Consider the following 24,491-nt stretch of genomic DNA (forward strand, 5'->3'; position numbering starts at 1 on the left):
TCACAAAGCCTATCACAGTATACACAGGTTAAAGGTTATAAAGGTAAAAAAAAAATATTTTTTAATAGAAATGGTAGAAAAGAGATTAGTTCGATTAACTGATCGGTCAGGTGCTGACGGAAGAGATGTGTTTTCAGTCGCAGAGGGTCATACTGTATACAGGATAAATTTATTGCACCAGCTTTCCTAAATAACTTACTAAGAAATGTATGTATTAATTATTGCTTGTATTCCAGGGTGAGGAAGCTGAAGGAGACTTTAGTAACAGTCCAGCAGCTTGATAAGAACATGAGTAATCTCCGATCCTGGCTTTTCCGTGTTGAGGGTGAGCTGGCAAAACCCATCACTTACAACATGTGTCACAATGATGAGATACAACGGAAACTCACAGAACATCAGGTAATCAGCATCATAAATCCTCTGCTTTATATAGAAATATCTAAGCGCGTTACTGTAACATGATTAATGCTAAAAATATCTATATATAATAGATTCTACTATCTTAGAATAATTTGGAGACACAATAAGCATCATGGCAACATGTAGCTGCCTGTATCTTAATTTTTTTGTCTGCTTATTTTCATAATGAATTATGAGGCTGATTTATCATTGACACAGAATTTCTAGGTCAGCTGATTATTTTGTTAGGTTTGAGGGTCATGTTGTTTGTTTTTAACCAGGACTTGCAGAGGGACATTGAACAGCACACAGACGGAGTGGCGTCTGTGTTGACCCTCTGCGACGTTTTGCTGCATGATGCAGATGCTTGTGGCAGCGATGGGGAGAACGACTCCATTCAGCAGACCACGCTCAGCCTTGACCGCCGCTGGAGAAACATATGTGCCATGTCCATGGAAAGAAGAATGAGGTCAATACAAACACACATTCTGGAAAATACTTACATGCAAAAACACAAACACAAAGGAGTCCCACTTTGAGACTCATTCAATGTCATCGAAATAGAACAAGCTCACTCGATGATTTGTTTTGACCCCTGTATGGCACCCCCTGTAGGATTGAGGAGACATGGCGCCTATGGTCCAAGTTTCTTGATGACTACACACGCTTTGAGGAGTGGCTTAACACAGCAGAACGTACGGCGGCCAACCCGGCCACCAAAGACGTGCTCTACACCTGCGCTAAAGAAGAACTTAAGAAGTTTGAGGTCAGTTTGCTGATGATGTTCAGCTATATTTAAAGATGAAACATAACATGTTTAATGCTGTGGTTTATATTTGCAAATGTATTTAACAATAATCGGAATTCATTTTTGTTAAGGTGTATGCTCACCAAATCGATTTAACTCTTTTTGTAACATGCTCGCAGGCATTCCAGCGTCAGGTTCATGAGCGTCTCACACAGCTGGAGCTTGTAAATAAACAATACAGACGTTTGGCACGAGAGAATCGAACCGACGGTGCCAGTAAACTAAAGTTGATGGTACACGAGGGAAACCAGCGATGGGACACACTACAGAAGAGAGTATATGTGGTGCTCCGCAGGTTAAAGGTCAGACTACAGTCAAACTGTATATTACACCATTTAAACACAATTGACTGAATGATGTTTAAAATTTTAGTTTGTTCCTAGTCAAATTATAAAACTCTGCCTACATACTAAATTTCTTCTTGTTTTTTAGATTAAAAAATTATGACGATAATAATAATAAGGAATAAGTTCATGTCCATGTATCTAAACTTCTTTTCTCCACGTAGCACTTCACATCTCAGCGTGAAGACTTTGAAGGGACGAGGGAAGGCATTCTGGTCTGGCTGACTGAGATGGACCTTCAGCTCACCAATGTGGAGCATTTTTCAGAGAGCGATATCCACGAAAAAATGCGGCAATTAAACGTCAGTACATTTTGATTTCACCTGAAGATTTTCATATCAATGTTTGTGTCGTGGGGCAGTCAGAATGAAGATAAAAGAGAGGTTTTACTTCATTATTACAGGCATTTCAGCAGGAGATCACACTAAACACCAATAAGATCGATGCTTTGATCGTGTTTGGAGAGAATCTGATCCAGAAGAGCGCTCCACTGGATGCTGTACTCATTGAAGATGAACTAGAGGAGCTGCACTCATACTGTCAGGAAGTGTTTGGAAGAGTCGCCCGATTCCACCATCGTTTGATGAACAGACGGCCGGTCAGTTTGCAGTCTCATTGCAAAAATTCATATGCACTGTTTTCGATAACTTTTGTTTTTAAAAACTTTTGTGCAGTTTAGATTTTCACATCGCATCATTACAGTTTTGAGTTTTAAACTGATCACTAAATCCAGTGAAGACATTTTTCCCTGTAATTCCATCATGACTTGACTCTCTTCTCTCATCTTAGCTTCTGGAGGAGGACAGGGATTTCTCGGACAGAGACACGGATCCTGAGGACTCGGCCGAGTTAAGCGGGCTGTGGGAGAGGGAACGGGATGAAGACGAGGCTGATATGGGCTCCAACGTTTCTATGGCGGTACAGCAGGCCGGGTGTCACCTCATACCACCCATTCTGGAGCGCTCTGGGCGTGAAACTCCTGTCAGTGTGGATTCCATCCCTCTGGAGTGGGACCACACGGTTGATGTGGGGGGATCTTCTTCTCCAGAAGATGATGAAGAGTTGACGTACTGCAGCGCTCTATCAGGTAACAGAGCATTTGACTCTTAACCTTCTCCTGTTACTTTGACAGAGTGACAGAGATGTGTAGCTTCTGAAGTAAATCTGGATCTCTCTGTCTCGCTGCATCAACATCTCTTTTTGTTTTCTGCTTCTCTGTCAAATCGATCGAGGTCTCTGTTATCTACTGCTATTTAAGTGTTAATCAAAATCTATCTACTGTAGATCACTGTTATTTTCTGCTATTTAGAGTGTATCTAGATCTCTGTTTTATGCCCTGATCTGTTAGAGCGTATCCAGATCTGTTACTTGCTGATTTGTTAGACTATACACTCTGTACATACTCTGTTAGATGGACAGTATCTAAATATTTGGAATCTGATGCTCTGTATATACTGTAGATCACTGTTATCTCTCATATTTAGAGTATATCTAGATTCCTGTTATGTCCTGCTCTGTTAGATTGTATCTAGATCGGTTAACTGCTACTTTGTTAGACTATGCAGCCTGTACATCTCTGTTTGCTCTCTGCCGCTCTTTTAAAGCGCATTTGGATCTTCAATCTGCTGCATTGTTAGAGCGTATTTGGATCTGTTATTTCCTGTTCTGTTATATGGTGCTCTGTTAGAGCATATCGGGACGTTATTTCCTGCGGTTACAGAGTGTCTAGATCTGTTATCTGCTGCTCTGTTAGAGTGTATCTGGATCTGTAATGTCCTGCTCTGTTAGGGTGTGTTCACATATAACATGTTTGGTTAGATTCAAATAAACGGTGCGATTGCTCTGATGTTATTTCTGTAAGTGTGAACGCTGCCACCTGTACCCTGGTGCGCACCAAACAAGCAAACGGAGACTGCTGAAAAGATGGGTCTCGGTCAGCTCTTCAAGGAACTTAAATAAATGTATTTATTTTTTGGTCCGGACCAAAAGAACCCAAATAACCGAACTACAAATATGAACACATCCTTAGAGCGTATTTGGATCTGTTATGTCCTGCTCTGTTAGCACATGTCTTGATCTTTCACCTTCTGCTCTGTTAGAGCATATCTGGATCTGTTATATTCTTCTCTTTTAGAGCGTATTTGGATCTGGTATGTCCTTCTTTGTTAGAGTGTGTCTAGATCTGCTATCTGCTGCTCAATATTTCCAGCTCTGTTAGATCATGTCTAGATCTGTTATCTGATGCTATGGATCTAATATTTCCAGCCCTGTTAGATCACGTCTTGATCTGTTATCTGCTGCTTTGTTCGAGAGTATTTAGATCTCTGTTATCAGCTGCTTTGTTAAATTTTACTGTATGTAGATCTCTGTTATCTGATGCTCTGTATCTAGACAACTGTTGTCTGCTTTTTATAGTGCATCTAGATTGTTGTCTGTTATCGGCTGTTATTCCAGAGTATCTAGATCACTGATATATTTTGGTTTGTTACAGTATCTAAATCTCGGCCTGTTTTCTGCTGCTCTGTTAGTCTATCTAGAGCTCTTATTTCCTACTCTGTTAGTCTGGATCTTTGTTATCTGCCGCTCTGTTAGAGTGCATCTAAATACGATATTTAGTTGCTCTGGTAGGGTGAGTCTTGAACTCTGTAATCTGCTGCTTTTTAGAGTGTATTCAGATTTCTGTCTGTTATCTACTGCTCTTTCAGAATGTATCTAGATCTGTCTGTCTGCCCCTTTTCTGTTGCAGATGTAGAGGTCACTGAGTGTTCTGAATCATTTGCTAAAGCTCTGAGGGCTGTGACCGGTAGGAATCAGCCTGCTGCATGCTTTTAACACTGTGCCTTCAAAATGCATATGTGTTTCTGATGTTTTAGTATATATTACACTACCTACATCATTAACCAAAGCCAAGCACACATCCTCGTGGCCTACATTCTTTGCTCCCATCAAAACCAGTTCATTTACATTTATTTACTGATATCTTTCAAGCAGATGTCCACAGCACATTCTTGATGGCTTTTGATGTTTTATGCTTGCAGGATTAGTTTTTTTTTGCATGTGTTTCGGCACGACTGCATGTACAATGCGATGCATACAGGTTCACATGAACATTTATTTATGTGTGGTTTGTGATCATCTGCACCTAGGTAGTTTTATTTTGCGGCACGCTCTGCATCTGTGACCACTGACTTCCTGCACGGCTGCTTGCCGTCATATATTCCATGGTTACATCTCTCTCTCTTTCTCTCTTTTTCTCAGGCGGAAGGTCAATGGAGACATGGCACTCTCCAGACATGCCAGACAGAAAACGAAGGAACAGAGACATGATCCACAACCTGACTTCTTCACCCGCCGACAACAGCTCACAGTACTACCCAGAGGCATATGTGAGTGAACACACATGCACAACACTACAAATAAATTCTTATTGGCAAAGTAAGTTAACATGCACACGGATGTTTTGATTCATTTCAATGTTTCTGCAGGATAAACTCATGTCTGAGTGTGCTGGTAACATAGACAGTATCAAGCGAGTAAAACTTATTCTAGATGAAGAAGAACTGGACGATCATGGACTTACAGCCAGCTCTGCAACAGATAGGACAGGTAGCACATATTGTTTGCATCACGTGCATCCTCACTAGTTTCAAAGATGGCTGACCTTTGCACTCTGGTGACTATAGGGGTCATCGAGCGATGGGAAATCTTACAGGTGCAGTCTTGCGATGTGCCGCAGGACCTTCAGGACTGGCAGAAACTGAACTCTGACCTCTGCGGTGCCACGACATGGCTTCACACTGTGATGCCTGAGCTAGAGAAACTTCAAACGCTACAACCGAAAACCACCATTAGAGACATTGAGAGCAATATCCACAAACTCAAGGTACTGAGAGTGACATCTGGGAGCCGTAGAAACTGGGACAAAGTAGAATGAATTATTATCAAAGTTAACGCTTTGCATTATTTGCTTTTTAATGTGGGTAAAGGTTGACTTTAGTCTAAGTATAGGCTGTTTACAGTTGTTAAGCAACGTAGCAATATGACAACGGCTTTGGACACATTTACAAGAAAATTATTAAGACTCACTGTGTAACTGATTGTTTTTTCATATTAGGAAATGCAGAAAACGTTTAACAGCTACAAATCCATAATGATTGGTGTTAATCTAAGTGGGCGGGGCTTAAGGCACGTAGACAGCACAGAACTACAGGAACTGCGTGAGAATCTCCAGTCAGTCAATCAGAAATGGGCACAGGCATGTGCGGCGCTGGACAGCTGGGAACGTAGACTGCATCAAGCGCTCATGGAGTGTCAGGTGAGAAAAACAACTGTGAAAAAGTTATGGCAATGACAATGAGATTGATGGAAAGAAAAAAACGCAAGAGGTTTGCTTTGAGACATCATCACCGGATGGTTTAAGCAAGCGAACACATATTTCTATGCACTTTCACACAGCTGTAGAAGATTTGATCTCTAAATACTCTTTACAGAGTGCTTCTTACGGAATGCTCGGAGTGGTTGGTTGGCCACAAGAAAAGAGAATTGTGGTTGATTGTTTGTTTCTTAACTTTGGTACAAGCTGTTCTTAATCCGTAAGCGTACCATGTACCGCATATGTTTCAAAGGTCTCTAAATCTACCTTTCAACTTGTCAAGCTGTCTCATTTCTGTAGAAACAAAACCCCTGTTTCTGCTTCTACTGTAACTTAACAAGCCACCACCATCATAGAAATGTTTTAGACAGACACAAGGTTCTCAAACTGAGGGGTCCGAAGTCCATAGACTTGCTTCATGGGGGTCCTTAAAAAAAATCCTAACTTAAAAGGTTCCCTAGCCCCTGTTTTGTTGCCCTTTTGTTTGTTTTAAAAAAAAATCTGTTAAGTCGCACACGAACATTCAGCCTTTACATTGTGTTTTCTCTCAGGAGTTCCACGAGACTCTTCATTCTCTGCTTCTGTGGTTAGCTAAAGCCGAGAGCCAGCGTTACATGGTCAACATCCACGACCAAAACACAGACATCAACATCCTTCGAGAGCATCAGGACACACTCAAGGTAAGTTCGGGCATCTGTTAAACATTTGTGAAACACCTGACCGGACTACCGGGAAGTCTTATTGAGAACCGTGTTTTCTGCACATAGGCTGTTCAGCAGGACTTACTTTCTCGTGAGAAGGAATTCTGCTCCCTGCAGGAGATCTCCTCTCAGATCTTGCTACAGGACCAGGGAGAAGACACGCTGGAGGCCAAAGAGAAGGTTCACGTCATCAGCAACAAACTACGGCTGTTGATCAGACAGATCGCACAGGACCTGCAGACGCTGCAGACCAGACTAGTATGTTTTAGTTTTAAACAGATACATTTTCTCTTTGTTTGCATATTAGGCTGCGGTTGACAATACACTCCCACCCCCCCCCCCCCCACACACACACACACACACACATATGATTTTTTGCTGTTATTTTGCAGTATTTATCTGTTTCTGATATGCGAGGGACAGCGTCAACACAACATCAGGTTCAGAACCACTTATTCCATTAAACGTATTTAACTTTTGTGCCCGCCTATGTAGAAAATGGACTATATAAATTATGTGAACTAAGTAAGGTTAATAATGCACATCATGCAGAAATGTAAATGTTCTCTTTTATGATATTCCTGCATTTGTGGGTTTGATTTCAAACACAGCTTGTCTGATTTGAGTACGCCTACATATGCAGACGGTTATTAGATTAAGAGACCTCTGAGAAACACCGACTCATTTCTCTCTGTCTTTCCTAACAGGATAGCCCAAGGGATGGAGCTGTTACACTGGGATCTCCCGCCAGTTTAAAGTAAGCAGTAATATTTTTTATTATTTAAGTGAGTGTGAGAGCATGAATCTGCATTCAGTGGCCTATTTATGTGACCCTCCGTGACCCCACTGAAGTGGGAGGCACATATGCAAACTGTTTTTAGTTCCTACACCATTCACCTGATTTGGATGTTAATAACCTCAAATTAAAGCTGACAATCTGCAGTTAAAGCACATATTGTTTGCTTCATTTGAAATCCATTGTGGTGGTGTATAGAGCCAAAAATGTTAGAATTGTGTCGATGTCCCAATATTTTTGGACCTGACTGTATCTTCTGTGTCACATAATTCAGTGTGGGAATTGCATTTGGCAGATGCTTTCATCCAAAGCAACTTTAATGTTTTAGTGCATTTCTTCTACAGTATATAGTTATCAGCATGTGTGTTTGTTGGGATTCAAACCCATGACATTTAGCAAAGCACTGCTCTAACGATCAACGTTTTTTTTAGCTTTGGTACTTTAATACATTAAATCTAGAACATTCTTACTTCAACTCAAGTATTTTTAAGCAAAACGTTTATTTAAGAAATGAGGCCGTCTAGATTTTTGTATGTATTTAAGTGTAAAAAGCACAAAAAAACATTACATATATTTATTTAGTAAACGTTTGATATTATGCTTAGAATGTATAGAAGACACTATGCTAAAAGTAAAGTAATTCACTTTTTTCCACCTCTGCTACCCAATAAGATGTTACTGTATAAAAGGACAACAAGTGTATTTTAACATACTAAAATGTTGTGTATCGTTGCTGTCTATCTGAAACCCCGGACGTCCAAATTCACTGTTTTTTATGAAATGGAAAAACACAATCCTTTTTAAATTATTAAACACTGTTGTCAGAGTTGACTAGAGCGTTTCAATGCAATTTATTATTTAGATATTTGCAAAACTCAGTGAAAAATTAAAGGGTTACTAAAAATAATTGTTATGGCTCCAAAAATACGAAATATGGAGATCAGTGTTTAAATAATTTTATCGTAAATTATTAATTATCATAACATTTATTTGGTTCCACATTATAAAATACTGGTGTAAAATTATGAATATATAACAATTACAAATATATTTGATACTCAATATTAATTTCTGATATTTATAAAGGGATATAAGTTGTCGATAAATTATTGCATGTCTCTCTTCTTTCTGTAGGCGGGATAAGTCAAATTCATCCCCCGGAAGGCCATTTCTGTATCGTGTGTTGCGAGCTGCTCTACCGCTTCACATTATTTTTCTTCTCCTGCTGGTTGTGGCCTGTCTGGTGCCTCTCTCAGAAGATGACTACAGCTGTACTCTCTCTAACAACTTTGCCCGATCATTTTACCCCATGCTCCTCTATACCAACGGACCCCCACCCACATGAGAATGAGAACCCTTGTACCCAAGATTGTAGAATTAGAGGCAGGAAATTGATCTTTCCTGGTCACTTCTTGGATAGATGTCCTGTAGCAATACAAGACACATAACTTTTACTCCAACAGTCAGAACCATGCAATTGTCTAAGGTCTGTTGCTTACAGAATGTGATTGCTATAAAGCTTTGTGTACATGAAACTTCTCCTCAAGAACCTGTGTGTTTGAAATATGTATATATATATATAAATTATTTGAAAACTTTGTGGGAAAATACAAGGGGCAAGAAAGCCTCAGCAAAGGTGCACTGAAACTGTAGTATATCAGCGGAGAACTCATCAGCCATTGAGAGATATTTGGTCTTGGTCACACAATAAGAAATGTATTTATTTTTTAAATGTAAATGACACAATAATTTTACTCATAGCTATCATAGATTCTAAGCCATCTGTATTTTTAAATAGAAACCCTGAGGTTCACCTGATGATCAGGTTATATGTTTATATACACTGACTGAATAAGTAATGCTACAATCCAAGGTGATGTGCAGTGACTTGCAATGATTATAATATTTTATTTTTAGCTCTTTTAATTGCTGTTTTCTTGGTTATAGCCATGGAGGTTAGGTATGAAGAGAGCTGTCAGGGTGTGTGCAAATTATAAGTCTTTTATGTTTAATTTATTATTATTTTAGCCTAATGTTTGCTGGCTATATTATATTTTGTGTATGTTTGTGTGAATAAGGTAGAGTATAACTATTGAAATTATTAAATTATCAAATGCTTAATGTCAACAGAGATTTAAAATAATGTATTTTTTCTGCTTAAGCTCTATGGGTTTGTAATCGGTTGCTTAGTAGTAGACTTTGGTGTCCATTTGGCTCTTTGGATGGTGTCTCACACTGAATTATGTGAACGTATTTTCGTTGAAACAGGTCATAAAAAGATTGAAAGAGTCTAGTGACAATATATGTTACGGCTCTCATGTCAAAACCTACACATGGAAATTCAAAGTTGGTGGAAAAAAAACTCTTGTCACATATTCACTTTCACTTACTGCCAAAGTACCAAACTTTGTTTTGTTCTCAATTTACTTAAGACTGTTTATCTCCTGATCAGATGATGTGTTTAAATTAAATTGGTTCAGATTGGTTCAACTAAAATACATCATAAATCACAGAGAAACATTCACTTCATTACGAATTTATTTTGCAGAAAAGTAGCACTGCCAATGTGAGACGGTGGAAAAAGACGATAGAGATAAGTGTGCAGTTTGTGCTTTTTTCTCAGTTTGAAGTTGCTTTCTACAAGTAAACACATATGTGTTCCCTCATCTCATCCCCACGGCCTCATTTAACGTCTCTGTTTACAGTTTGCCAATAAAAATGTTTTGGTCACCTGCAGCGTCTGTGTCTTCAGTAACTCCTCAGTGACTTCAATTCCATTTCCTGTTATTTCCTCAGGATGCAGAGACCAATAAAACACTTTCAGCACCTGGAAAACATTGTTTTAAGTCATCTAATAGTACATCTGGAACTAAACATCCCAACAGTCGTTTCCAGAATAAAATGAGTATTCTGAATGTATGTAAGCTGAGCTTTACAAGTACAACACAGACATTTTTTTATAGTCACATATACATTCAATGACAGGAACTTTATAAACCATAAAGGCTTATAATCGGCAAGCACCACAGAGCAGCAATTACAACCACCCAAGCTTCTTAGAAATTCACAGACAAAATGTACAAAAATGCATAAAATATTTTGTGTGTGCACATTTTCATTTATTCATAGTTTGGCCTTTTGAGAATGAGTGGAACAAATAAGACAGGATATTTTTCTCCACTGGTACTGGTGGTGGTTTACTGGTCAGTGCACCATTATTTCAATGACAACACTGATTTTCCCAATGCTGTGAATTTGTGGTGGACAACTGACCACTGAAAGGCAGAGGAGGGAGTGTACTTGCAACTGCGATTATTGTCTTGTCTGGTGCCACAGAAACTTCACCTTTGATGAAAACCTGCTACATCTATAAAAAGTTTGAGCAGTAGAATGAGAACATTAAACACATTTTTTATGAAAAATAACTTTTTTTATCAGGTTGACATTATGCCAACCTGATACAGGCAAATAATGTAGCACAAATGTAATGTTAATGATGTAGCGAGATAGAGAGCAGTTTTTGAGTCCTGTTTGGATCAGGTCATTGGTGTCATTTGCCAGCTACAATATAACTGTCTTTTCCAGGTCTGGTTGGAATCCAATGCTTGATCCAGACTTGATCAGTCTGTATCCATGCGCTCTCTGTGCAGGCCAGAATGCAACGTCTTGGCCACTGACTCCTTAGCACTAGAAAGACAAAGATGATATGTAGAAAGTTGTTCTATCTTCACAATGCATGCGTAACGTAACCATTATAAGTAAAAATAACAGGATCAGTAAAAGAAAATACTTTTCTAGACTTAAAAACCTTTAGTTAAATGTTACATTGTAAAATATTCTTCGAAATTCCTTGAGGTCACCTAACTAAGCAATGTTCTTGAATGAGAACAACATTTATTACCACAGAAAACATCTTCAATGCAATTGAAAGAATCACTTGAATTACAGAACATGAATTGTACGTTGTTCAAAAGTTGTATCAAAGCATTCTGATGACGAATTGACAGCTTACTGAAACATTTCAATAATATTTTGTGTCCTCAAAAACTGCATCATCACAATTGACTTACTATGTACTGTGATGGCTCTCCTGGCTGTTCTCTTCTGTTAGTGCAGTCTGCTGTCTAGACGTATGGTTGGTCTGTGTGGATTCGGTGTTGACCGCCAGGATCCGGCTGCTCTGCGATGTGTTGGCGTCCAGCATCTCCAGCAGAAGATCATACAACAACACCACGTTTTTCCTCTTCATGCTTGACAGATGCTCAATGCCTTTGTTGCTGTGGGCAACAGGATAAGAAAAGCGTAAGCCGCTTTAACTGTTCTCCATGAACAGGAAACTGACAAACAATTTAAGTGGTAAAGAATATTTCATCCACAAGCTCCTGATCCATAATTAATTATTATACTTTATCTCTACTACACCCTTACAAGCAATATGCTCTCCACTTGTACAATGTTGTTCATTTTTTACATCTTTGTCTCAGTAATACATTTTCAAAAATGCTTTTAAAGATAACTTCCATCTTTCCCCAAAAGTCTGAGACCATAAAAAAGTATTGGGATTATAAAAAGGTTAAAAAAGAGACATTTTAAGAGAGAAACTGCAATTAATTGTAAGTTACTAATAAATGTTCTGTTAGTATATTTGCAACATGACTAAGTTAATGCATTTGTGCAAGTCAAATTTCACCAGTTCCATAGAATTGCACAAGACATTCCTTAAAAGTCATTAAAGCAAAATATTTAAAACATATAAATCCACATAAATATTTAAAATCCACTTTGTTGAAGTAGACTAAAAAAACATGGTCTCAAGAGGTACCTGAGATGTCTAATATGTGACAGCAGCATCAGCAGGTGAGCGAGCCGGATGGACTGCTGCTGTGTGGACAATCCGGTTCTGGAGATAGTCCAAACCAGAGCATCAGTCACAGAATCGAGCAGTTTCAGAACCTTCCCTCGGCTCTCCACATCTTCATGAGTCTCCGACGAGCCCGAACAATTATCTGTTCCAATCAAACAAAACCAGACATCTAAGGATTCATTAGGGGAAAAATGGTCTGGGGCAGAACCTAAACTGTTAGTAAACCTATCGGTCAGCGTTTCGACTACAGTATTGAGACACAAGAGGGCAGCGTTGGCAGGTGACCACCGAGCAGTCTGTAAATGTTGTTGAACACATCTGAAAGTGTTTTCTATGTCAAATATCCCCTCTCTGACCTATCGATATGTATAATGATTAATCTACTGTGTGATGTCTTGTAATGCACAAGGAATACGAATAAAACATATAAACAGAACTGTGTCTTACTAGAGTTGAGAAGGATCATGGCTTTGAGACAGACAAATTCCTCTCGCTGTAGCTTCAATTCTCTGAATCTAGAGGTTGTGGCCAGCAGCATGTCGAAGATCTCCATGATGCCTTCGACACAACTCCCTTCGTCCCTGAGAGAGAGAAGAGAGACAAAATAGAACAAACAATTTCTCTTTTTCTCTGCACTGCTCAAACATGTGCTTCAACCAGTGTAAATATCAGCCAGCAACACCCGAGACATCTATCCCAAACAGACGTCATGACAGTGTAGCGTTGCTCTCTGTGTTGTAAAAGATAAAACCATGTGGACATTTGTTCAGTTTTATTCCAATGCATATCCACCCACAGACAATGAAATAAACTGTGCCAGTAGTGGTCTGTATGATAAGGGCTATATTTCTTGTTTCTATGCTAGTATGTGTCCAGACTCAATTTCAAATTCGCACCTAGACGTATTTTGTTGGCTTTCTGAGGTTTTTTGCCCTTAAGGGGCAGCCCCGGATCCCTTTGACCTGATGTTACATATGCAAGAGTTACACAAAGATTCTTCAAATGCATTTGCTTCATGAAAAAATAGCTCATTTGTGCAAGTAAATATGACAGAATGTTCATTTTTGACAGTATGTTTTCGGCTTTGGCCCATCATGTAAATGAACAGAGCCACGTTGCCGTTGTCATGACACTCAGGACACGTCATGTTTTTAGTCGACTGTGTGCGAGAATCAACACAGACAATATGCTGTGTGACTATAATAGGTTAAATATATGCAAACTAGACAAAAATTATTCACCGGTGAGAAAAAAGGAAAAACAGGAGTGTTCCTATGACACTGCTAAACACATTTGAATGTGGTAATTTCATATAATCACATAACGTTTACAAATGCATAAAAATAGAAGTATATTGAGAGGATCTGAAAGGATGTAAAAGAGACTGTAAAGTGATTCAGTCATTAATACCAAAAACAGCAGACCATGTTTGTGTTCAGATAACCTCAGAGAAAAGGAAACACACACCTTCTCATACACAAACATGTCTCTTCCTCGCTGACACACACACACACACACACGTCTCTGTGTGAAAAATGAGTAGTAAAAACTAAGCTTTGTTATGAGAACATACCAAGGTTAGTTAAGACCCTAGAGATTATTACCAAGGAAGAAGAATATTCAGTTCCATAGACACATGACCAGACAAACAAAATTACACACACGCTAAACGTGAGTATACAGACAACACATAAGTCGTACTTAATAAGCTTAGCATTTTGTTCGCCTAATAATTGGATTTCAACAACCAAATGATGACATCAAAACTCTCACACATGTAGTGTAGGCACAAACAAACACATAGAGCCCTACACACATAATGGCAGATTATCTGAAGGTCAATGAATAATTCCAATAACACCAGAGATACTCAAATGTTACTATCACACAAGATATGAGCCGGTCTCTCCCACTGATGGACGACGCCTTCAGGTTTCAAACTATTCTAAAGCCTTCTTCACACAGACAACACTATCCACATGAAAAGAGATAAACAACAATGTAAACCAGGATCTGATGTTATCCATCAGGCATTGAACGCAAGTGAGAAGATGTCTCAAAAAACGGAGACAGATCTAATTATAAGCATTATGAAGGTGAAGGTGTGGGAAGGGAAATATGTTTTTCTTTGTCAATATTTCTTTCTGCACATTTCATTGTGCCTTACTTCTGCTCCAGTTGTTGCACAAATGTTTGGACATTGTCCCGAACCCTACATCATTACTATAGCAACCAGAGTGGGTGAAAAGACACACACTGAACACAAAGATCCAAACTGAACACTTGAAACAATGTCGATAATCAGTGCTAATGAACATTAAAAACAAATCCAAATTGTGTCAATACAGCCAAAGTGTTCCCGCGGCATCCTGTTGATTTGAATGTATCTCTGTTTCGACCTAATATACCTTCATTAAAAAAAATCATTAAAAAAATATTGTCAAGTGTTCAATGCGTCATGTGTGGAACAAGTTGTTATCCAGTTAAAGGTTCTACCGGTTGAGTTTGAGGTCTGGTGAGAAGATGAGTTTCCCAGGATGATCCACAGATCTCCACATCAATCCCAACATCAGAATATCCAGCCAACAGCATTCCAACAGATGCACCTGATCAGATAAACTCAGCACCACAAAACCTGTAAAAACACACAAACGTATCCTTACACGCACCTGCTGAACAATGTATAAAATAACGTGTGTCTACATATTTTATGAAATTACTAGTACACTTTTGCATAGAACCTAATGCAATAACAAATGATACAAGATAGTTTAGTATTATTCTGCAGTACTACTAACCAATATAAATAAAAGTAATCTATAAAAAAGCTCACATTAAAGTAATAAAGTAATACAATTCTGTGTTTCTCTGTCAACTCAATAACACGTCAATATTTTGTTCGACTCTCTTCTCCACACCTGGTATTTTTTTAGCCCAGCTGATCATCAGCACCAGTTCCTTGTCGGCGAGGTTGGTTAGTGACATCATCATGCTGGCCTCTGTGTACGGCTTCTTCACCTGCTCTCTCAGGTAAATCTGAGGAGGCTCCGCCTCCAGGATACATTTCACCAACTGCTCAGCTGAGAGATTCTGGCCATTCTCCTCAGCTCCGCCCACCGAAGGAAAGAGGGGATGAGGGGGATTTAGCGGAAATTCTAGATGATGCTGGGAACGACCTCTGACCCCTAACGCACCGCCTGAACTGTCTCTGGACTGAGGGTTGCGACGATGACGGGCACCACGGTAACTGCTCCGCTCGCGCCTCACACCTGTTCATACAAAAATTACACACGTCAATCAGAAACACACAACTGCATCGGAAATTTTCCGTCCGAAACATACTCATCATGCTATACATCAAGTCAACAAAAAAATCTATTGTTATATTATGTGCCATTATTGTCGTGACCTTAATTCCATTATTACTGGATTAAACTATGGGCAAGATTTTTTTAAGGGCTGCTAAAGTCAGTAAAAGTTGAATAGACGGTGTGGTTATAATGGTTTCTGCTGTACTAAATATGTGGAATGTACACACATGCACATTCACAGAAAATGTAGGGTTGACTGCCTACCGCATTTCATCATGCCAACTTCATAACATTTTCGGAGTCGGCAGGCCTGACAGCTCTTGCGTCTACTCTTGTCGATAGTGCACTGGTTGGTGGCTGGACAAATGTAGTCGTTGTGTCCTGAAGAATATAAGACATCAAACTCATGGGTGCAACTGGACTATAAATAAATTCATCTTAAAAAAATAAAAAATAATATAATAAAATATATTTTATACAATACTAATATACACTAATATATTTACAACCGTATATTCTTAACACAGATAATTAATTTGTTTGTGGTTAAAAAACATTGAATAAAAATCATACGCTGCAGAACGTATTGCGTATTGCATATTGCCAGTATATATATAGGTTGACATGAATTTATTTTTATTATAAAAAAGATTTGATTTATTTTTCTTTTATGTTTTCATTACTATTGGAAGTCACTTTTAATGAAAAGCATTTGTTAAATGCTTAACTGTAAAAATAAACTGAATGTAAAACTGCATCAGCATAAATCCGCCTTTTTTAATAAATGGTTGTGATTTACACAATAACTTCAGTCGGCAATCACTCTACTGGACGTGAAGAGAAAATATCACAATTATCCATTACCCAATTTCCCATTTATTCAACAAGGAAAATAATGAGGAGACAAAATCAATGTGGCCATTCAAAAAATTCATAATAGTACCATTTTAGTTTAAAAACAAATAAATAATGTATTTTCCCCAACCACACAATCAAATAACAGAAGCTTCTTCATTGAATTACCTTGCATTTCAGAATTCTGTACATCTCAAGAAAAAGTATTTTAAAAAAGAAAAGGATTATTCATCTTACCTTGAATACTTCTTTTGAAGAAAGCCTTGCATCCCTCACATGACCAGACCCCATAATGATACCCAGAGGCATAGTCGTGGCAGACGGCACAGAAGTGTGTGTCACCTTTACCCACAACGCCCGGTGAAGGATTAAATCCATCACTGCCTTCTAGTTGCTGCCCTAACAGCTTTGTCTGGGTAAGGACAGAACTATAAAAAATAACCAAATTATATATATATACAGTACTGTAGTACACAAGGAATTTTGTTGTCTCTATGGTGACATCATTTTGACAGATATTACTTAAAAACTAACCAAATATGTGTTGTTAGACACTTAATTCCGCTTCACATGATGTCTATGCTTTCTCACCCGTTCTGGCTAAAATTGTGCGTCTTGCCATCTTCCCAGGCGCCATGTGTGTGCGTTTCGCTGTAGGCCAGTGGAGGCGGGCAGTGCAGAGACAGCGGTGTGTGTGTGGCATGATGAGGCCAGAAGACTGTTGGACTGAGCGGGACCAGGCTTTCAGACACGGGTGGACGGGTGTACCCCAGCACTGTAGAGGACACTGGGCTGTATACTGATAGAGTTCTGTGGTTGAACTCTCCTCTGTGCGGTGGTGAGTAGCCCTGACTGGTGTCCACGTAGGGAGAAGGAATGCAGACGGTCTGGTTGTTCATGGTGAGCGGGGAGGTGTAGACTGAGGGTAGGAGGGTAGAGCCTCCACGATCCGCCTTGCCGGAGACCAGGTCCCGATGCAGGGTGGGCGGGGTTGACTGAAGGACCGGACCAGGGGAGGAACTCATTCCGGGAATGAGAACTCAAGCGAGGTCCTGGATTTACAGATTAGTGCATTGCAGGGCCTAACTGTATCGGATAAAGCCTTTCTGAAAAAAAAACATGTTTTCTGTTTTCAAGATGAGGAGTCACTTATAAAAAATATATATTCCTAATGGTGGTCAGTGTGGTAAATAAATGCTGCCTGTGTTTCTTATTAATAGTCTCTAAATCTGTTTCATTTTTTGCAGACGTTGGTCTTGGCAGACAAAGACAATATCATCTTCTCCATAAAAAAACAGATTTCTAGCAGGTCTGTCTTTTTACTGGAGGTGTTAGCAAACTTCAAAAACTCTTCCACTGACTAGTTCGCTCTGCACGAGTGACAGGAAAAAGATAAAAAACATTGTCGAGGAAGCACATGATGCACATTTTTTATTACATCATTATTTCTAAATGTGTGTCAGGTACATGACGCAAAGTGCTGTGGATGGAGGTAAACAGCCTCTGTGGGAGGTTACGCTGCTCTTTATCACACCAGGACAGACAGCATAACTGCTTTGATGGAGCTACTCTTGTTTTTTATACAGGTGACATATTGAAAAGTGCTATGCCAAGAAATGAGTTGATGATGGATGACTTCTTTGTGATCGTTATAACATTTTACTGATAGCTGTCAGAAAGTGGCTGAATTCCATAAAAGCATATTTTACCGGTTGAAGATTTCTGTCCAATTTTAAAGTCTGCGAAGATGGCTTTAAAAAGGGTTGTTAACGTCCAAAAAGTCTGTAATTTCAGACAAGTCTGTAACTTTCAAACAAATCCCATACAGTAACTTTTAGAAGAATCTAAAACTTAAAAAAACAGCTGTTCTTTTAGACCAGCAGTAATGGAGCGTACAGTAGAGAAATGTCAGGCCAGTTATTGGTTTTAATTCAGATGTTTATTCAGTAAGAGATTTAGAGGGGAAAGTTCTTTTAAACAGCCCGTCACAAAGGTCCAGGGTCCACTGCGCTTTATGTAACATTGTAACCAAAGAAGAACAAACAGACTATGAGAATTCTCAAAAGAGCCAGAATAAACAGCAGCCCTGCATGTGTGTGAGAGAGATTTATACAGCCGTTAGTACATATGTCCACACTTCAGGATGGTTCAGCACATCAATTGGATAAAGTGTGCAATGCAAGAGGACACCATCCGTCATCAAATTTTTATGTTAAAACACGTTTCCTGTTAACTGTGTGACTATTATAAAATACCATAATAATGCCTTTTGCTCTCTTTCAAAGGTTTCATCTTAACTCAAAATTCCCCAGAAGAGACCTGTGTAAGTCACATCACCCTCCTGAAATGCATAAAGTGCTTTATTCGGCACCTATCATCCTCCAAATCCATGAAAATTCTAAATGTGATTTATTTTTTTAAACATTCAATGATTTAATCTTACAAATTGAATTCTTAGTTAGACAAAAATGTGTAAAACAGAGCTAAGCTACTATACTGTTACTGACAACCAAAAGCATTAAGCCTATCAGATATGCTTGTATATTTCCTACATGAAAACTCAACGGGGAAGTATATGTACAATTTGTAAATGAATTCTGCAGTATTTTTATGATTAATGATGGAATCTGCTATTGGAAGTTTTTGAATACCAAAGATGATAGAGCATTGAGATTACTCAAATACCTTATAAAGAATTATTACCAAGACTTCAACAAAGTCCTCTGAACATTTTCCTAACGTTTCTAGTCCAGGTGAAATAACTCAAAAAAAATTATGAGCACAGTTTATGCAGTGAATTATGAGTAAATAAACATATATTATAAGCAAATGTTTAAAGTTTAAGATAATTCGCTGTAATATAGAACAAATAAAGTATTCGTTAAATATCCACTTGAAATAATAAAATTATATTCATTTCAATACCCAGAGTGCCCGGATTTCTAGGTTAAAAGGCATCTGTGGGTCTTGGGTCAGACATCTGGCCTATTGCCTCAGTAAACAAAGAGAGTACAGGTGAGACACTGCAGTGCCAACTCTGTTATACGACAACATCTGAAACACTGTGTTCTTCCTGAGAGGAGCACAAAAACAATTGCATCTTTCATATGACACAAGATAGAACAAATGCCATGTTTCCCAAAATTTCAATGACCATTCGACATGTCTGTAGCACAACTCTGACTGCCACCTGACTTTTATTTTGAAATCTGCACTTTTCCCTCACCAGTAAACATAAGACATTTCCTCCCTTCTTATATTCGTCTCCTGTCATGGGGAAGTTAGTTTGGTTTTATTTATTTATTAATTATTAATTGTTTTATTTTTGTATTACTAGTACATTTCTGACCCCAAAATGTCAAAAAAGGTAAAGCCAATTCTTGCAAATGCTCACTTACAATATAAAAGATATTCACTCTTCAAGTATGAGAAGTTGCGCACGATTCAACAAATCTTTTTCCTGTCTTGTTCAAGTTCACAAGATCGAAAAAGTTCTACTATAGCCTATACTTTCAATGATTTTACTTGTAGTAAAACACGGTCGCGGCCTTTATAGACATGAGACAATATTTTTGCTTTTAAACCCAGACAATCTCAGTGAGGTCAGCGAAACTGAGTTTAGCGCTTTTCTGCTGCCTCTCTTGTAAAGCTCTGATTGGCAACAACCCAGACACACATGCCATTGAACAAAAGGCCAAGGACAGGATGAAGAAACCCCTACACACAACACACACCAAAGTGCCTCGGAGAACCTTTCTCCATCTTAATAAGATTCTCCTGCCAACTTGGAATTTCTTTGAACCTACACCAGAATTAAGTTTCCATTTTCTGTTGGGCACCTACAGCCCCACATCACCCAAGTAACAAAAACAGAGCTGTCAACACGTATTCTCTAGCTCACAAAATTATTTGTATTTGGACCCATTCAACCATTGACACCAGACAGTTTGAAGACCTCACAGAAAACGCTCATCCTTGCGTAGGGAGTGAGGGATGATAATAAAAGTAGGCCTTCTGGAAAGTGAAAAACAAAGTTCTTTTGAAAATATAACCACTAAAAATATTAACAGGGAGTATGTAGAAATATACAAGTAAAAGTAAAGAGAGTGTGAAAATTTAGACAGACTGGTTATAAGGTGTGAAGTTTTATCCAGTTTACCTGTCACTATTCACATAGAGTGCAGTCTTGTGTTTGATGGTTAGACTTGCATCGACATTATTTGGACAAAGATCACAATGTATGAAAACATGTTGTAAGAATAAAAGAAACACAAAATAATAAAAATTTCAAAAGGTTTCTGTGGATATAGGTAAATATCAAAAGGAAATTGTACCAACATCTGTGTACCTGAGTGTTATGGCCAACAAATATATATTAACTCCTTTAATTATTTTAAATCTTTTATTGCCTTCTGATCTTCTAAACCAAAAGCTAACAAACCAAACTAAGAGAAAAGGAACAGAGCAAGTAAACAGTCAAACTAATAAGCCCATCGTAAAACAGACAGTTCCAAATTTCAATTATGATTGGATGACTCATGCACGATCAGTCAAGTCGTTGTGAAATAAATGATATCAAAGTCCCAGTCAGCTCACACGGTGACCATCTTGGCCACATCCCCCGGGCAGCTACGTTCATAACAATTGGCATACAGGGCATTCATGGACTAAGTACTGTCTTTAAATGAGGAAATCTCTCATTTCTATACTGAGTAGCACATTTTCTCATACATTTACTGTCTCTGCCAATAGATGCACACCTGCGATAGCAAAGCAATTGAATTACACATTAAACAGATCTCTAAGATATCTCCATTACTCTACGTTTTGTTATCGCTTTTACGTTACCCACCTAAATGATTAGTTCAGTCACAAATAAAAATTCTGTTACATGTATTTACCCGCTCGGCATTTCAAACCTGTATGGGTTTCTTTCTTCTACAAAATACAAGAGAAGATATTTTGAAGAATGTCGGTAACCGGGTAACAGTGGTACCCATTGATTTACATTCGTTTTGTGTCCATACAATAGAAGTGAAAGGGGACCAGCGGTTTTTGGCTACCAACATTCTTCAAAATATCTTCTTTTGTGTTTTGCAGAAGAAAGAAAGTCACATGTATTTAAATTGTCAAGAGTAAATGATGACAGAATGTTCATTTTGAGGTGAACTACTCCTTTAAAGCAGAAACCGATAGCACGGATATATCTGAACAGTATTTTTAATTTGCCGCTATGTGGTAGACAACATGATAGCATCCAGCATTTCAAAGAAAGGTTAATTCTTGAAATTGACAAAAAATCCAGTCTTTGTTTATAGAGGGAACAGTCTGAACCCATCAGTACGAATGCCAGTGATTTTGAGTGATAACAGGCCATTATGTCCAGCAGAAGCCCTCGTTCATTGCTTAAGAGGAAAGGGACCTCTGACAGATTTTCTCCCTCACATTCTCCAGTGTGTCTCCCTGCAACAGGACACATATAAAAATCACATATTTTTCCTGACGGGTTTCATTTCAGGTAGGGGAGATTGACGGACTGGAAATTGCTGATAGAAGTAAATGTTTCAAATATGTTCTTTGAATAAAGTAAATGACAAAAATTTATAAAAAATAGACCAAGAATGAACCAGCAAGAAAGAAAGATGAGATGAAATACAAGATGTACAGGTGGCCCTTACTCGATACAGTGGGCTGTATGAGTGACCATGGTTCACAAAATACGCACACAGGTGTCCCTTTCTTAAGGGGTAAGGTGTTTGACGGTTGATGTCAACAATTTATTCAAAATGAAACAAATAATGCAATGAAAATCTCTCCATATGAAATTTCAATGTTACTCTTAAAATGTATTATTTTGCACAGGTGGTCCGTTATACTCTTATGAAAGCAGTGACCCATACGCACAATTGAAAATGCCTGATTGATAATATCAATAATATATCATGTTCAGCATTGAGCAAGCCCGAGCTTATTAACAATGTCTCCAAAGTCCAAAATATGTCAGACATCCGCAAAAACAAGACAGAATTTAGAACAGTACAAGCCACTAAACACACTACACAGAAGAAATATATAACTATGCTTTCAAAAATGTCTAAATGACTGATCACCTATAGGCGAAACCCGATGCACACTTCATCACTAAGCTTTGATAAAGCTGCTTTTGTGTCATCTCAAGCAGGATACACTACTATATGTATGCATCTGTATATGTATACTCTACATATTTAATACTAGTGCGTGTTTCCTATAGGGATTGAACCCAAGACATTCTCGTTGGTAAGGCAGTGCGCCACCAATTCAGCTACAGGAGCACTGAAGACACACATCAGGACGCAGGACGCAGTTCACCTACAGCAATACGCTTCAGTAAGGATGTGTTTCAAAACACTGTAAGCATTATGGGCTATCACGTGCGCTTTCTGAGTTCGATAACAGGGTGCGGAGACGCGCGTAAATTTTACATCAGTGCGTAAAGATTTTCTTTAACTTTGTTGCGTCCGAAAATATAATGTTCAAAAAATGTACCATGGTAACCACAGTTTCCGGGAGAAATACAGGAACTCTAGTTACTGCAGTAACTATTACTTGAGTAAAATTCTAAAAAATACATAAAGTGTGCCTTTTAAACTGCGTAAATATTTCCGGAATTTTCTTTAGCTTCTTCGTATCATTCAAACACCAAGCTACCATGTTTGGGTTGTAAAAAAGTTACTAGGGTGCTTTTACCATGATAGTGTGGTTGACATGATGCATTTAAGTTAAGTTATTAATACCCACTTACCGGCAGCATAGAGCAGGTGATGTGGAGCAGGAGAGCAGAGATCTGTTTGGTCAGCTGTGAACGCGCAGAGCCGTCAGATGCATCTGATTTACTGCGCACGAAAAACGAAAGAAGAACACGGGTACGGGGAGAGGAGAGAGAGAGAGAGAGAGAGAGAGAGAGAGAGAGAGATGCAACACCTGGCAGTGTCCTAATATCGCACTTTGACTGGCTGTACTTTGGCAAAAAATCTTCTTCGGATACAGAGATAAAAGAGCGCGTCGCGCTTGCCGCGCCCTCCCGTAGCCGCCCCCAGATTCGCTGCATGGGACAAAGATTTACAACACGTATGACAAAAAAACAACACTGCAGTAAATTACACTGATAACAATTCTCAAATGCATTAAGGCAATGATCTCTTTGGTGAATTTCCGAGAGTCAGACGGGAGTTTTATTCTAGATTAATACGGCAAAAAACTTGGTTCAGGATGTCCTTGAACTGTTACAGTGAATAATTCATCCAAAATCTAAAACTGATATTTGATTTCTATTAGTTGTTCTGTAAAGGAATATATCATGCATTAGGTTCTCAGATATATAAAAACACTTTTGAAAATCACAAATCATGTCCTTGTCTTTTGCCAATTTGGACCATTTCATAGTTTTCTTAGGCTAAAAAATGTTATTTAGAAAATAACTCCATCAATAGCAAGTTTAAGTTATTCATAACAATTGATTAAAAACATGAAATTTAACATAAATTCTACAAATACATTTTTCTATTTTACAACTGTCCCTTATGTTTTTGATCAGTCCTGCCACGTTTACATAAAATGTGTCCAAATGCCTTTGGTTTGACCGAGAGGAATTTACATCATTTGACTGAGGTGAAGCTGAGACTCATCAAAGGTGAGTTCTGTCATTGAATTGTATGATTTTAAGCAATTTTACTTTTTTGAGGAGGGTGAGCTAAATTGTCAGGCCTTGTTATGGTAAATGTACGTTTCTGGTAGAATGTCCCTTAAGGATTTACAGTAAGTCATAAACTTGCAAGTTATTGTGAAAAACAGTAACATTTTGACTGCTTAAATGAATCTCTTATCCCAGCATGATTTCTGCCTTTGTTTTTTGGAGCTAAGTTTTTTATTGAGTGTCTGTTCAAGGCTCTTAAATCTGATATTGTGTTAACCTTCATTGAATCTCCATTATACAGTATCTCTTCTCTGGGGGCTTTGCATCTTCAAACTTTAACCGGAAACTTTTTGTCCTTCTTGAATT

At 38.4% G+C, this 24,491-nt stretch overlaps 2 protein-coding genes across 9 annotated transcripts in view; one reads left to right on the forward strand and one right to left on the reverse strand.

Moving 5' to 3' along the window:
- syne2b (spectrin repeat containing, nuclear envelope 2b) overlaps positions 1-10,150 on the forward strand; it is a 92,871-nt gene extending 82,721 nt beyond the window's left edge. For 5 of the 7 annotated variants that reach the window (XM_056760174.1, XM_056760179.1, XM_056760180.1 and 2 more), the window contains 17 exons: positions 237-399; positions 681-868; positions 1,015-1,165; positions 1,327-1,509; positions 1,716-1,853; positions 1,955-2,149; positions 2,341-2,638; positions 4,298-4,354; positions 4,810-4,937; positions 5,037-5,157; positions 5,235-5,434; positions 5,666-5,866; positions 6,475-6,603; positions 6,691-6,882; positions 7,017-7,064; positions 7,332-7,381; positions 8,555-10,150. In XM_056760174.1, coding sequence (XP_056616152.1) covers positions 237-399; positions 681-868; positions 1,015-1,165; positions 1,327-1,509; positions 1,716-1,853; positions 1,955-2,149; positions 2,341-2,638; positions 4,298-4,354; positions 4,810-4,937; positions 5,037-5,157; positions 5,235-5,434; positions 5,666-5,866; positions 6,475-6,603; positions 6,691-6,882; positions 7,017-7,064; positions 7,332-7,381; positions 8,555-8,765 — 2,653 coding nt within the window. In that variant the 3' untranslated portion in view covers positions 8,766-10,150. The remainder of the gene's footprint in view (positions 1-236; positions 400-680; positions 869-1,014; positions 1,166-1,326; positions 1,510-1,715; positions 1,854-1,954; positions 2,150-2,340; positions 2,639-4,297; positions 4,355-4,809; positions 4,938-5,036; positions 5,158-5,234; positions 5,435-5,665; positions 5,867-6,474; positions 6,604-6,690; positions 6,883-7,016; positions 7,065-7,331; positions 7,382-8,554) is intronic. The other 2 variants (XM_056760175.1, XM_056760176.1) reach the window with 2 other exon arrangements.
- A 365-nt stretch (positions 10,151-10,515) lies between these two features.
- esr2b (estrogen receptor 2b) lies at positions 10,516-23,439 on the reverse strand. 2 transcript variants are annotated; one of them, XM_056760182.1, is made up of 10 exons: positions 23,235-23,439; positions 17,042-17,552; positions 16,688-16,878; positions 15,860-15,976; positions 15,203-15,553; positions 14,781-14,919; positions 12,732-12,865; positions 12,243-12,426; positions 11,491-11,697; positions 10,516-11,107 (listed from the first exon to the last, which is right to left on the reverse strand). In XM_056760182.1, the coding sequence occupies exons 2-10, from the start codon at positions 17,473-17,475 to the stop codon at positions 11,041-11,043; spliced, it is 1,824 nt and encodes a 607-aa protein (XP_056616160.1). In that variant the 5' UTR covers positions 17,476-17,552; positions 23,235-23,439; the 3' UTR covers positions 10,516-11,040. The 2 variants fall into 2 exon arrangements, with proteins under 2 accessions (XP_056616160.1, XP_056616159.1); XM_056760181.1 differs by having other exon boundaries at positions 17,042-17,556.
- Between the last annotated feature and the right edge of the window lie 1,052 nt (positions 23,440-24,491).

The sequence above is a fragment of the Triplophysa dalaica genome, chromosome 11, assembly GCF_015846415.1.
Source record: "Triplophysa dalaica isolate WHDGS20190420 chromosome 11, ASM1584641v1, whole genome shotgun sequence".
Lineage (NCBI taxonomy): Eukaryota > Metazoa > Chordata > Actinopteri > Cypriniformes > Nemacheilidae > Triplophysa > Triplophysa dalaica.

What these genes read in the sequence shown, in the direction of transcription:
- esr2b (XM_056760182.1), bottom strand. Translation starts at nt 17,475, where the DNA reads ATGAGTTCCTCCCCTGGTCCGGTCCTTCAGTCAACCCCGCCCACCCTG. An exon ending in CACAATTTTAGCCAGAACGG is followed by an intron (nt 16,879 to 17,041) that starts GTGAGAAAGCAT and finishes TATTTTTTATAG; the next exon opens with TTCTGTCCTTACCCAGACAA. An exon ending in GAGAGCCATCACAGTACATA is followed by an intron (nt 11,108 to 11,490) that starts GTAAGTCAATTG and finishes TTGTCTTTCTAG; the next exon opens with TGCTAAGGAGTCAGTGGCCA.